This window comes from Alexandromys fortis, unplaced genomic scaffold (assembly GCF_014885135.2).
Source record: "Alexandromys fortis isolate MF-2015 unplaced genomic scaffold, M_Fortis_MF-2015_v1.1 scaffold_166, whole genome shotgun sequence".
NCBI classification, from domain to species: domain Eukaryota; kingdom Metazoa; phylum Chordata; class Mammalia; order Rodentia; family Cricetidae; genus Alexandromys; species Alexandromys fortis.
In genome coordinates, this window is record NW_026068102.1 from 2,774,213 (window position 1) to 2,789,084 (window position 14,872).

The 14,872-nt window shown below is 37.3% G+C and overlaps 1 protein-coding gene across 2 annotated transcripts in view; it reads right to left on the reverse strand.

Annotated features, from left to right (window-relative positions):
- Positions 1-14,872, reverse strand: part of LOC126489580 (lysine-specific demethylase 4C) — a 181,075-nt gene that overhangs the window by 16,728 nt on the left and 149,475 nt on the right. The window contains exon 19 of one of the 2 annotated variants that reach the window (XM_050123921.1): positions 6,530-6,700. In XM_050123921.1, the coding sequence (XP_049979878.1) occupies positions 6,530-6,700 (171 nt within the window). Of the gene's footprint in view, positions 1-6,529; positions 6,701-8,869; positions 9,012-14,872 lie in introns of those variants that run through there. The other variant, XM_050123922.1, reaches the window with a different exon arrangement.

Genomic DNA, 14,872 nt, shown 5'->3' on the forward strand with positions numbered 1-14,872 from the left:
AAATCTTTCTGCATCCATTCCCACCTCCCTACTTGTCCAAAGTAGAGATTTAACTCTTACTTTTATTCCCATGGAATCAAAATTTGTGTTGGGTGTGGAGAATGCCCTAGAGTGTGGTTGATCTACCAGTAGTAACATCAGTAAAAAAATCTCTATCAAATGCCAATGGATACTCAGAGACTGGTAGGATTACATGCCTACCTCCTTTAACCCATGATGCCACAGATTATTATCTCTATTTTACAGACAAAAAAATTGTGCCTTTAAGGAGCTCCTATGTCATGAATAAAGCTGAATTTCAGGTATGTTTTGAAAATACCCAGGGTGAAGGACCTTAAATCAGTAAGATTGATTCAGGCAACAGAGGAAAGGCAAGGGATAGAGGGGACATGGCAGGTAGAGCAGACGGGATATGTCCTGCTCCAGTTGCCTCAAAAGAATTGTGTTTGTTCCCAAATATAAATGCTCCTGCTGGTACATCCCACTAAGTGAGCAGGTCACTGCTTCCACAGATGTTCCCAGTGGCCCCACAAACAGTATTAAAATATTTTTTTCTTTTGATGTTTTGTTCCATGACCTTCCCCTCACCCCACAAAACAATTGAGAGTAAACTCCCCAGAGTTGCCTCCAGAAACATACTTCACCATTAATGACTGATAGCACCTTAGCGTAAAAGCATGGAAAAAGGTATTCTAAACAAATGGAACTAAGAAACAACCAGGTATAGTTATTCTAATACCCAACAAAACAGACTTGAAACAAAAACTAGTCAGAAGACATAACCAGAAACATTTCCTTCTCAGTAAAAAAAAAAAAAAAACAGCAACAGGATATCAATATATATTCTACCAAACTGGAAAGCCTAAAAAGAATAAATGTAATTCTACATATATATGTCCTACTAAACTTAATCAAGATAAAATGAACAACTTAAATTGACCCATAACTTCCAATGAGACAGAAACGTTAATTAAAAATATCCCAAATAATGGGGGCTGGAGAGATGGCTCAGTGGTTAAGAGCATTGCCTGCTCTTCCAAAGTTCCTGAGTTCAATTCCCGGCAACCACATGGTGGCTCACAACCATCTGTAATGAGGTCTGGTGCCCTCTTCTGGCATGTAGACGTACACACAGACAGAATATTGTATACATAATAAATAAATAAATATTTAAAAAAAAAATCTCCCAAATAAAAAAAAAAAAAAGAACAGGATCAGAAGGATTTAGTGTAGAATTCTACCAGACTTTTAAAGAACTAACACCAGTACTTTTTAAAATAGAAAAGGAACATTTCCAAATTCTTTTATGAAGCCAGTTTTAATCTGATAACAAAACCAGACAAAGAGCCAAGAAAAAATATTATAGGATGGTAACTCTGATGAACATGGATACAAAAATTCTTAATAAAGTACTTGAAACCAAATTTATTAACACATCAAAAAGATTTTACACCATGAGCAAGTTGGCTTCATTTCAGAGATATAGAGAAGGTCCAGCAGACATAAACCAATAAATGTAATGCACTACATAAATAGATCCAGGACAGAAATCAACATGATCATTTCTTTAGATGCAGAAAAGGCCTCTGACAAAGTCTAAATATTTTCATGAGAAAAGTACTGGAGAATCTAGGGACAACAGGGGATATATCATTCATATATATTGAAATAATATACAACAAGCGTACAGCCAACATATTGGTAAATGGAGAAGAACTCAAAGCATTCTTATTACTATCAGGAACAAGACAAGAATGTCCATTCTCCGCTCTCCTGGTTAACATATTTCTTAAAAGTCTTTGTTAGAGCAGTAAGACAAGTGAAGGAGATAGAGGAGGTAAAAATAGAAACAGAGGAAGTCAAAGCATCCTTATTTGCAGATAACATACTTTTGTACACGAAAGAACCCTAAAACACTTGAAAACTGCAGCTGATAAAATAGTATGTACTCAATGCATAAAATTCAGTAGCCATTCTACATGCAAATGACAAATATAACAAGAAATCCACCTGTGATGTTTATTTTACTTTATTTCCCCTTCACAGTAAAATTCAGGTGTGTCCTCCCTTCACTCCTCCCCAGGCCTCCTTGTTAATTAGCTTCTTTGGGCCTATGAATTGTATCATAGTTATCCATTAGTTTATGGCTAATATATACCTACAGGTCCTCTGCACATGTTACAGCTGTGTAGTCTTTTTATGGGTTTCCTAACAGTGGGAACGGGGTTGTTTTTGACTGTTATCTGCTTTTGGGACTCTTTCCTCCCCACTTGGTTTCCTCGTTCAGTGTCACTAGAAGAGGTGGTGCCTAGTCTTACTGTATGTATATACTATGGCTGGCTAATATACATGGGAGATATGCCCTTTTCTGAAGAGAAAGGAGGAGGAGAAGTGAACTGGGCTGTGGGGGAAGAGGAGAGGTTAGGAGGGGAGAGGTTGAGAGGCAAAGAGGGAGGGAGGGGAAACTAATTGGTCTGGAAAAAATTAACAAAACAAATTTTTAAAAAGTATAGATTTTTGAAATGAAATTAGGAATTATACTGGTTTAGGAAAGTGGCAGTAATAGTTTCTAGGGGCTATGACCTTACCAGCCATAAGTAGTTTGCTGGGTTCCTAGTACTAGGCATGACTTCACATTGAGAGGTCCTAAGTCATTACCATGCTCTTTGGGTCACCTTGCTGGTCAGTGTTGTAGTATGTAGACTGTACAGCTAAGTAAGAGGGTAGGCATACTGACTGTTTTCTTCCTTAGCAGCTCGCATAGCACCTTCTAAAACGATGAGAGCTAGTACTCAGAGGAGGCTTCCTGCTAAGTTTCATCTAAATTCCTCTTAATTCTGTGTTCAAAATGTGTGTGGTGTCTCCAACAATAAGGTCTTAAAATCAAGTTCTGAAAGGCAAATCAAAACAATCGCAATAGCTTGTGTTATTTTGGGAATTTCTTCGACTGCTCTGAACAAAAACTCAAGGGAGGCTTCCCATGACTGACATGACTGAAGCTGGGGCTTTTGTTAGCTAGTCTGCTGCTCACTGGGGGGACATAATCACCCTAAGTGCCTTAACTCTATCTATCTATCTATCTATCTATCTATCTATCTATCTATCTGTCTGTCTGTCTGTCTGTCTGTCTGTCTGTCTGTCTATCTATCTATCTATCTATCTATCTATCTATCTATCATCTTTTTTCCTAATACACACATGTTATATAGATATATACATATACACACATATGTAATCTATATATGTTATATAAACATAAAATAATAAAATTGGGCTTTAGAAAAACATGTAATTCATTACACCAGGCATTACTGGAAAGCAGACTGGGGAAAAAAAACAAAATATTTGTAAATTATACATTGCATAAAGTTATGCAAGCATGGGCGTGCACACACACACACACAATCTCTTGCAGCTCAACAGAAATAAAACTATTTTATCAATTTAAATAAACTTTCAACAAAGGAGTGGTGATTGAGTAGTAAGCACTTGAAAGAAGAACAGTCAAATCACTAGTCAGTAGGCAAATATAGATTAAGGTCCCATCAAGATGTGACTACACATCTTCTGCAAAGGGAATTATGGACAGGACTAAGTAAGTATAGGGGCAGGCAAGAAAATTCAGAGGCTATCATCCTCAAATGTTGCTTGGGAATAAGTTCATAAAACAAAGAACCTTGAATAATTTCCCAAAGTGAAGATAAATTTCACTTAGCAAGGAGATAGATTATCTGAAGACAATACATCTGGTAAATGCCTTCAGATTATAATTCAGCTATTTAAGACAATAACAGTAGGAAATTTGCAGGCAAGTAGATGGAACTAGAAAAAAATCATCTCGAGTGAGGCAACCCAGACCCAGAAAGACAAGCATGGTGTGTACTTACTTGCGAGTGGATATTAGTTGTAAAGTAAAGGATAACCATGCTACAGTCCAACATCACAGAAGCTAGATAACAAGGACAGCACAAAGGGGGGCACATGGATTTTCCTGGGAAGGAGAAATAGAAGAGATCTTCTGGGTAGACAGGGGTCAGGTGGTAATATGAACATGAGGGATCGGTCGGGGAGTGGATGGAGAGGGAAGAGTAATGAAGATGGTCTCATGGGGGAGTCATTTAGGGGTCAGGTGGAAACTTGATGCAAAGTACACTCCCACAAATCTATAGGGATGACCCCAGCTGAGATACCTAGCAATGATGGATGGATGGCATAAATTGGCCATCTCCTATGATCAGACTGGTGACTATCCAAACTATTGTTAGGATGCATTCCTCTAGTAATTGATGAAAAGAGATGCAGAGATTCACAGCTAAGCACTGGGCTGAGCTTGGGGAATCCTGTTGAAGAGAGGAAGGAAGGACTGTAAAAGCCATGGGGTGAGGGTCATCACAAAGGAACAATAGGAACAACTAACCTGGGCTCATGGAAGTCACAGACGCTGGACTGACAGTTACGGAGCCTGCACGGGACCAGTCTAGGCCCTCTACATATGTGTGACACTTTCGTGGCTTGATCTCCTTGTGGGACTCCTAGCAGTAAGAGCAGGGTCTGTTCCTGACAGTTTTGCTGGCTTTTGGGAACCTGTTCCTCATGCTGGGTTGCATTTCACAGCCTAAATACAGGGGGAGGTGCATACTCCTACCTCAACTTGATATGCCACACTTTTGTTGACACTCCTGGGAGGCCTTACCCTTTCTGAACCAAGACAGAGAAAAAGTGGAATGGGGAGGGGGGACAGAAAGGAGGTGGAGGCAAGGAGAGGAGGGAGGGTAAACCCGTGAGGACATAAAAAAAATTATAAATCTAATTAATATAAAAGAAAGAAATATAGTGTAGTGTGAATTCTAATTGATCTTAATAAGAAAAACCAAGGGTCAGATATTAGGGCATGAAAGCCGAAAGATCAGAGAAGCAGAACAGCAGCCAGCTACTAGTTCTTACCTCTATGAAACCCTCAGACCGAATGGGGTATCCTGTTTCTACAAGTCTTCAGACTAAATGCGGTCCCTATGAAACTTCAAAGGGCATATGGTTAGCTCCTGTCTCCTAATACCTTATATTCCTTTCTGCCCAGGCATATATCTTCCTGTCTCGTATGACTCCCAAGTACTAGGATTAAAGGTGTGAGCCACCACCACCTAGCTCTTTTTCTTTTTTAGACTGGATCAATCTTGTGCAGCCCAGGGTGGGCTTGAACTCACAGAGATCCAACTGCTTCAGCCTCTCAAGTGCTGAGATTAAAGGTGTGTTTGTTATCACTGCCTGGCAACTATGGTTAATTTGTGCTTATTTCTGTACTCTGATCTTCAGGCAAGTTGTATTTGTTGGATCACACAAAAAATATCACCACATGATACAGATTTAGTTAGAAAACTACATTTGGTGGCAGGAGCAGGAGGTGTATCTGGTAGGATGTAAAATTCTCATTGGGCAGTCACAGGAAAAAAAAAGTCAATAATAACTATAGAGCCACAATTAAGGGCTGAAACAGCAGTAGATTCAGGTGCAGCCACTGTGCCAGAGATAAAAGAACACTTGTTTGAATTCATGTCATTCTTTTAAAAAATATTTTAAATTACATTATAATAAAAGAGCCATTAGTTTGGGGTAAAAATATTATGGTGGGAAAACTAATATAATGGAAAATGTTCAACTTCTTGTGAGATTCCAAGAAAAGCATGTAATGTGATTATAGTGTGATTTCCTCTTGTGTAAAGATTCTAATTTGTTTTTGGAAAATATGTAACATGGTTGTGAGGTTATATTTTCTTGCATAAAATTGTCATGTTAGAGGGTATAAAAGGGATAAGAGAAAAATAGAAGTAAAGAAGAAGAAATAAAGAAGTAAAGTAAAGAAGGGGTGTATAGTAGCACCTACTTCACACCTCTTCATTTTCCTGACCTGCTGAAGTTGGACTTGGGCACATTATCAAATCAGGGCAGGTGGTTCACATTGTAATCCCAGTATTTGTGAGGGTGAGTGAGGTGGAAGGATCATTCCCAGTTAGGTAACAGCCTGGGATACATTATAAGTTCTCGGGCAACCTGAGCTATATAAAAAGGCCCTCTCTTCCAACCTCACCATCAAAGTCAGAAAAGGATTTACAGATGTTTAGACCCAGGAAGGCTGTTGTCTGGTCCATGAGACTGATAACCTGTGTAAGCTCTAGAGAAAATGGCCACCTTACCCTGTGCCATGTGAGAGTTCAGAAAGAAGGAACTTGCCAGACCAAATATAAGAACTTGGATTGCCTTGCCTTCTCACAACTTAAACAAATAAATTACTATTCTTTACAAATTACCCAGTCTTAGATATCTTTCTGTAGTAGCAGACAAGACAAAAAAGCAAGAGTGTATGTATCTTTTGTTCCTTGGCTAAAGAAAATTTCTCAAAAGAGCTGGAAAAAAACTCCATCTGTTCATCTGTATACTATAAAAGATAATTAACATCAAAATTATCAATGGTAATAGATAATTAATTACAAACATTTCTGAGGGATCAGGAACTCAGGAAAAACCTACTTACCACAATGTCCTCAGGAAATGTGTCTCTGCTGAAGGAGCCATCATCAAACATGACCTCATAGAAGGTCTGAGATGTCACATCTATCACTCTACAGCTGTAGTACCGTGTGTTCCGATGCTTTGTGATGACTGTCTGGCCTACAGAGATGGCTTTCTCACAAGTTTTGGACTTCTGTAAGACAGAGAAAAAGAAAGAAAAGTGACAGAAATTAAAAAAAAAAGAACAGAAAATAAAAATATTTTTGGGAAACAATAACCAATTTAGTCAATTTATTTATTTATTTGCTTATCTATCTATCTATCTATCTATCTATCTATCTATCTATCTATCTATCTATCTATCATCTATTTATTTATTTATTTTGGTTTTTTGAGGTTTCTCCATGTAGCTTTGGAGCCTGTCCCGGAACTAGCTCTTATACACCAGGCTGGCCTCGAACTCACAGAGATCTGCCTGCCTCTGCCTCACAAGTGCTGGGATTAAAGGCATGTGTAACCACCGCCTAGTTTAAGGTGTTTTTTGTTCTGCTACTTTTGGGGGGAGGGGTGCATTTCAAGACAGCATTTCTCTGGGGGGTTCTGGCTGTCCTAGAACTTGCTCCACCTGCCTCTGTTTCCCAGTGCTAGAATTAAAGGCATGTTCCAATGTTACCTCGCAAATTTAAGTTTTTAAAATTTAGTATGAGAGAATAATTCAAATTTCAAGAATATAATTAGTAAAAAAATAAACTACTCATCTACTACTTGTTGGCCACTGATTACTAATATCTTACAATGTGCTTTATTGTCTAAATATTTGGTGCATGTGTGAAGTAGAAGGATAGAGATCAGGTCTCAGGTGTGTACGCAAGCACTCTAACAGTGAGCCCTGCACCTCAATCCCCTAAATTTTTTTAACTACTTTGAATCCATGTATATCATGGTATTTATCATATGAATTCTTCAATGTTTGTTTTCTAAGAGAGAGGTATCCTTCATATAATCACAGTTCTACACAGTAATCAACTTCAAGAAGTTGAACACTGACATGACACTTTAAAACTTGATCAACTGACTTCATGATGACTTGGTGATTTCCTATCCCCTTCCATGAAACTCTGAAAAAGAGAATTATTATCCAATTCAGTTCTACTTATCTGCCACATCATTTTAGGCTCATTTTACCCCATTTCTACAGTTTTTTTTTTAATGGTAGTGATACTTAAGAAAGCTAAATTTCTCCTGCTTTTTAATAGATCATCTGAGTGATATTTTCCCATGTTTATATAGTCTTGTCCAGAATCCAATATTCTTTGTGGTGATATTTCATTTTAAGACACATAATTTTTGCATATGTCCCAATGTTACTCTAGCTCCTAAACAAAGCGTGACCCAATAGTTTGAGTCTGAACCAGACTGTGGTTTAGCTTGCTTAGGTCAAAAGACTATATTAGAGAAGTAATGATATATTAATTCAGAGCATTATGTTCAAGAAACCTTAGACACTAGTGTTTTTTTTAGGGACTTTAGATCCCCTAGAGTGTAACAGTTCTGCTCTGCTAGAGAAATGTGTCCCCAAAGTGTTACAGATCCGCTCTGCTCCATCTAATATGAAAGTTGTTACATCAGGTTGAAAATGTCACATTGCACAACAAACCTCACTCAAGAAATTTATTGGGAAGGAAAAATCCAGGAGGGTGACTGTCTCTACTGTGAAGAGCACCAAATTGAACAGAGTACAGGACTTATTTAGGGTTTCTTAGGAGAGAGGGTGGTGGAGCTTTCCAGGGATGCTTTGATTAGTAGGTTTTTGTGGCCTGATTCCGGGGCAAGCTGAGGGATTGGTGGGATTTTGTGCTCAGGGACTCAGACACATAAAACACAAGTTTGGTTTCTAAAAAATGAGTGACTACATCGATAATAATTAGGATTTTAGACACCAATAGAACTCAGTAATTGATCAGAGGTACAGAAGTCAGCCTAGTATGAAATAGAACCATGCAACTAAGTATTGTTGAAACAGATGATCCATAGAGATTTTCATTACTTACTACTGAATTTACTTCTCTGTACTTTCCACTGATTATGAAAGCAAAATAGAATATTTCTTAAAAATTTTCCCAAATTTTAAGCAACCAATTATTTATAATCAACCAAAAAGTTTTAAAACAGCTGACACGTAACTACTTAGCAAGGAAAGACCATATTCAACATTTGCTCAGTAAATATAAATACAAGATAGATGTGAAAGGGTGAGCACTTTATATGGAAGAATGATATATTCTATACTAGAAGATAATCTACATGCATCACTTATGTTTAGGTCATATTAGACAGAACACAGAAAAATACCTTCTGTTGTTTTAATATTCATCTCTGATTCCCAATATATTTTTTTCTTTTTTCTTTCTCAGTAAAGTACATATTTTATTCACAGGTTTGTGGCTGCACAAAAGACAGCCTCGTCAAGGTTTTGGTATTTATGACTTCACCTGCTCTTCACTCTAAAGGGTAACACCAACAGCAAGATCCAGGTGTTAAAGGTATACACTCAATGGAGTCACCTTATAAATTGTTATGTTTTAGTCTTCATAAATGCTCACACTTACATATTAAGTAGGCTACATAATTTACTCTCAAATATTATTCTTCCCAATCAAAGTTTGGACAAAAGTCAGACCAGTTAACATTAAAAAGAGTTCATGAGGGAAGAAGGAGCTAAATGTGTTACAAGAGACAATTCCAGAACAGACATTTTCTTATCATTTGGCAAGCTAATTTGGTCTCTCTTCTTGAAGAAGGGTCAACTGAAAACTGATGAATTATTGGCAGAACCAATATGGTTTGAATATGAAATATGCCCAATGGTCTCCTGTGTATAAACATGTGGTCCTCAGGTGGCTGGTGGCACAAAATTGAGAGATTATTAAAATTTAGGAGGTAGGCCCTCTGTTGGGAATGAATACCAGGGCTGAGAAGAGGAAATGGGCATAAACTCCTACACTTAACCAAGAAGCTCTATTTAAAACAGCAACAACAACAACAATAGCAATAACAACCCCCCCCTACTTTTTCTCTTCACTGGAGTCACTTGGTACATACTACACTTAAGGGTTGGCTCCATTACCAACAGTAGATGACCAACACAAAATGAATTCAATGGTATTTTGTAGATTTTCTTATTGTCTCATGTTGTTTTGATTGGGCAATTTTGATCTAACTGGTCTTTATGTTTTGATCTAACTTGTATATTATAGCTTCTTATGGGTTTTGTTCTTGTGTGTCTGTGTCTGTATAGTTTCCTTATTATGCTTTTTTTGTTTTTTGTTTTAGTTGTGTGTATGTCTGTGTTTTGTTTTCCAAAGAGGGGGAGAAAAATGGTGTAGAGTTGGATGAATGGGAAAGGTGGGAAGATGTGGAAAAGAACGAGGGAGAAAAACTGTGATCAGAATATACTGTATGAAAAAAAAAATCAATAAAAAGTATACTGGCTACTAAGGCTTTCTGGGATGACTACATATGGATTATACCTGAATATGCACAATACTATCTAAGATGTTATACATATGTTAATTATTATTTTTTAAAAATCCTTATCTATGTTGACATCCTGTCAAGATAGGACCAAAAAGTAATTGTGCTATAAAGATACACTGCCCTGTGAGACACACTAATAGAATATAAACTCAGTAAATTTTCTTGAGTTTTAGAAGAAACAGTAAAAGGAAAATCAATTAAAAATTTTCTAATTCTCATCATAACAGTTTAATGCAGATTTTCTGTAGCACATCTTAATCAATGGTAACAAGTCTGAAAAATTATTCAGGTCCATTTTTAATCAAGAAAACTAATTATGTACTTTCCTGTCTTCCAGGTGTTAACTGTACAGCATAGGAAAGTATCCAGTGAAGAAAACTACAGACTGGGAGAGACTCTTTGCTAGGTATACATCTGACAGAGGATTAATATCCAGAATATATAAAGAACTCCAAAAAATAAAAACACAAAAACAAAATCACAAATGACTCAATTAAAAAATGTGCTATGGATCTGAACAGAATTCTTAAGAAATAAAAATTGCTAAGAAGTATGTCAAGAAATAGACATCATCCTTAGCAACTACAGACATGCAAATTAAAACAACTTTGTGAATTTATTAACAACTAACAACCAAGGTTGGAGAGGGGAGGGGGAACTCTCTTTCATCATTAGTGGAAGTGCACACTGGTGAAACCACTCTGCAAACCAGTGTGAGGGATATTGAAAAGGTTGAAAATAAATCTACTATGTGACCCAGCATGTTTCTCCTTGGCTCAAAGCAGTTAGTTACATCCTACAGCACAGATACTTGCTTAGCCATGTTTAATTCAGATCTAGTCAAAATAGTAAGGAAATCAGAACGACCTACATGTCCTTCAACTGATAGATAAACATAGGAAATATACGAAACGAAACACAACTTAGCTTTTAAAAAGCTGAAATCATGAAATGCCAAAAAGACAAACATTTTGTCTTCATTGGTGGCTACTAGTTCCAAATACTCAGATATGAGTATATAAATTGGAGAAACCACAAAACTCATTAAAGTAAAAGGTAGTCAGGGGACTTGAGAAGAAAATGTTATGTAGATGATATATGAAGGGGGAAGGAGGGCTTTGATGAAGAATGGGGAGGGTGAAAGGTCAAATAACACTAAGGATGATTAAAAACAGGCCTTAAAGAATCATACTAACCCTAAATTACATAATACATACAAATAATATGTAATTCTCTTAAATGAAGTTATCTCACTTGGGCTCACAATTTACCTCACAGAAGTCACAGAGTATTTAACACCCCTCTCCCCCAACACTCTGCATGAGACTACAATTTCCTTTGGAGTTGTCCAATGAAACCACAGGTGAGGGTAGTCCAAGTGACTACCTAAGCAATATAGCCTGCTGTGGTAGCACATTCTGCTCCTTCAGCCAATGGTCTTTAAGATACTAGCCCACTGGGGCGCGGTCTCTTATACTTTAAAAAGCGGCGGGAACTGTACGCGCTCTCTCTCTCTTGCTTCTGGCTCCCATCTGGTGGCTAGACTCTCTGTTTGCGATGAGAGGACTACTGTTTGGGACAGTGATCTGTAAATTTTACCCCTCAAATAAATAACCTTTTTTATTATCCATAATTTTTAGCTGGTGTGGGATTGGTTTGTGGCTTCATCTGGCACCCAACGTGAAGCAAACAGTAGAGTGTGTGGGTATTTTATGCATGTTTCTAACTCAGTTTAGGACATTTTGTATATTGATACAACTTTTAGAGTATATTTTCATATTATTATAGGTCAGTAGTGGTTCATGTTTGTTATACATACAGTCAGATCAGTTAGGTTCTTTAGATACTTAAGAGATTGTATTCTGTCTAGATAGGTAATCTTCAACCACTTCAAAGATCTGTGGAACATGGCATTTAAATAATTTAGGGTTCTGTTGACATGAGACATGATTGCTTCTGACAGCACCAATCTATTCATGAGAGAATGTTGAGCACCAAAGACACCTCACTTGGAGCTTGTTTTCTTCTTGGCAAAACTGGTCTTTGGGCAAGGAACTGACAATGCCTCAACCACTGACAAGTTACATAGTATGCAGAAATGGATAAGTAGGACTGTCAAATCTTGCCAAGACAGAGTAAAATGGTTTTGAAAAATTTAGTGCCTCTGAAAATGGTCTGTCAATTACACTACTAGGCCTTAGCCAAAGTTGGTTGCTGCAACATTGAAATGACACTCTGGGTGATTGCTCAGGTAGTTAGTTGTCTCCATCACATATTGCTTGCTTTGGAAGCTACTTGATTGCACTTCCTGCCTGCTAAAGTAATAGTATCTCCCTTCTCAGGCCTTTGATGGGGTTGAAGATTAGATAGTCGTAGTTACTGTACTCTTATGATCTAGTCAAGCCATTTCTTATATAAGACTTAGACTACATATGATAGAATGTTGATAAACATTTAGCATATGTTTCTTGCTTAATATTGTTTATGCTGGATGTAATACCAATTATACTTGATATCTGTTCCTAGTGTATATAGTTTGTATTGGGTTTGGAACTCTCTTATTTAAACAAAAAGGGGAAGTGCTGAGGGAGCACATTCTGCTCCTTTAGCCAATAATAGCCTTTAAGACACCAGCCCACCGGGGTGTGGTCTCTTATACTTTAAAAAGCAGTGGGAACTGTGCTTCCAGTTCCCATTCCTGAGACTAGACTCTCTGTTTTCTGTTTGTGACGAGAGGACTATTGTTTGGGATGGTGATCTGTAAGTTTTTCCCGTCAAATAAATAACCTTTTTTATTATCCACAATTTTTAACTGATATGGAATTGTTTTGCGGCTTCAATAGCCTATTATTGTTACCCTTGATTATATCTCAAAGCTGAAGACAACACAAAATTTGGATGCAGGACTTGGAAGATTTAAGCTAGATCTGACCTGAAAACCTCCATCCTAAAAATCAGTCTTTCATAGTATCAGAAGATGCTTACAAACTTCAAGAGAGAAAGAACCAATCAATAGACCTACCTAGCTATGATGCCTGTGAACCACTACTATGGCCAGCATGGCAAGATGTCCTTAAAGGTACAATAGTGGCATTCATATTTGTGGTAAAAACAGTTATCCAACCGAGTTTAGCAACTACTCAACAGAAAGATAATTATGTATGTTACTGGAAACCTACCTAGGCAACTACCTAGGGCTAGGAAGTTCATGGATTGCAGAGGAAAAACTGCTATTCCCACTGTAGTAAACCAATATAATTCCTACTTGCATTCTAAACTTTATACCCACAGATAAATGTAGTTCTTAGTCTTGATTAAATAAACTTTAAGCAACAAATGAAGACCCCATTGTAACTGGTCAAAATGCAGATATCAACTAATCATGGAACGCCCATCTCCAATTATTGTACTTATAACTCCTGCATCTCATGGCCTGAGGACCAACAAATATGCTATGAGATTTTATCTCCTATATATGACAGTTCCATGATACTGGAACTAGGTGGCTGCCTAAATAAGACTTGAAGGAACTACAACATCAACAGAAATGGAAATGAGGAAGAGGAAAAAAAAAATCTCTGAGGTACTTACCAATAGACAAAGAATTATAAGTAGCAATGACCTCTGAGAAAGGGAGAATTAATCTTCCCCAGGAATGAGACCCCTAACTGGTTACTAAATACTAAGTGGTCAATCCTGAAACCATATACATACAAGTGGTATGATAATATCCACAAGTAATACTTAATGGAGTCAGCATATTGGGTGCATAAACACACACACATACTAATAAAGAAACAGAGGTTATCAACTTGAGAGTGAAGGGTTAGAAGGGTAGATAGGAGTATCTGGAGAAAGGAAAGGGAGGAAAGTGATGTAATTATATTTTAATTAAAACTAAATAAAACATTTAAAAATCTTCAAAGTTTTATTTCTTGGATATATTCAAGTTCTTATTAGCAATGTTTGCAAACCTTGGAACTACTGGATAATTTTCAAAAGATTTAGTAAAAGGTCACTGCATAATTAGGACCATACAGGAATATTTAGTATGCTTATATATGACAATAGATATGAACCTTAAAACAGACTTGTTTTGCTCATCAGATTTTTGTAGTACTTGAATATTAAATATGTGGTCTAAGACAATTCTTCTTTGTGTCGTCATGCAGCCTAGAGCAGCCAAAGGTCGGATACCCTGTTTTTAAATATATGAAAAGAAACAGAAATAGAAGGTCTGGTGATTTGAATGAGAACAGCCATCACAGGCTCATGTTTGAATGTGTGGTCCCCAGTTAGAGAAACTGTTTTGCAAGGATTAGGAGGTGTGACATTTTGCAGAAGGTGTGATATTGGAAGTGGACTTTGAGGTTTCAAAAACCAACCCCATACCCAATCTCTGTTTCTATTTCTCTGCCCCGCAGTTTCTCTGCCTCTCTCTCCTCCCCTCTCTTTCCCTCCGCCTGCTTCCTGTGGATCAGATGTAAGTTCTCAGCTACTGCTCCACCACCATGCCTACTTGTATACTGCCATGCTCTCACCATGATTACTACAGGATAACAATCTGAAACTCTAAGTGAACCTCCAATTAAATGCTTTCTTTTATAAGTTCCCTTGGACATGGTGTTTCGTCACAATAGGACAGGAACAAAGACATACACCAAACTTAGTAATGTTAAACAAGTTTTTATGTTTAAAATAACTTATGATACTAAACACACAGAATTTGTTTTAAAATTTTTCTTTTACACATCTGAGGTGGTATTTTTCACACTGCTCTACTTCAAGTGATATTCTGACACCCCGAACACACGAACTGCACAATATA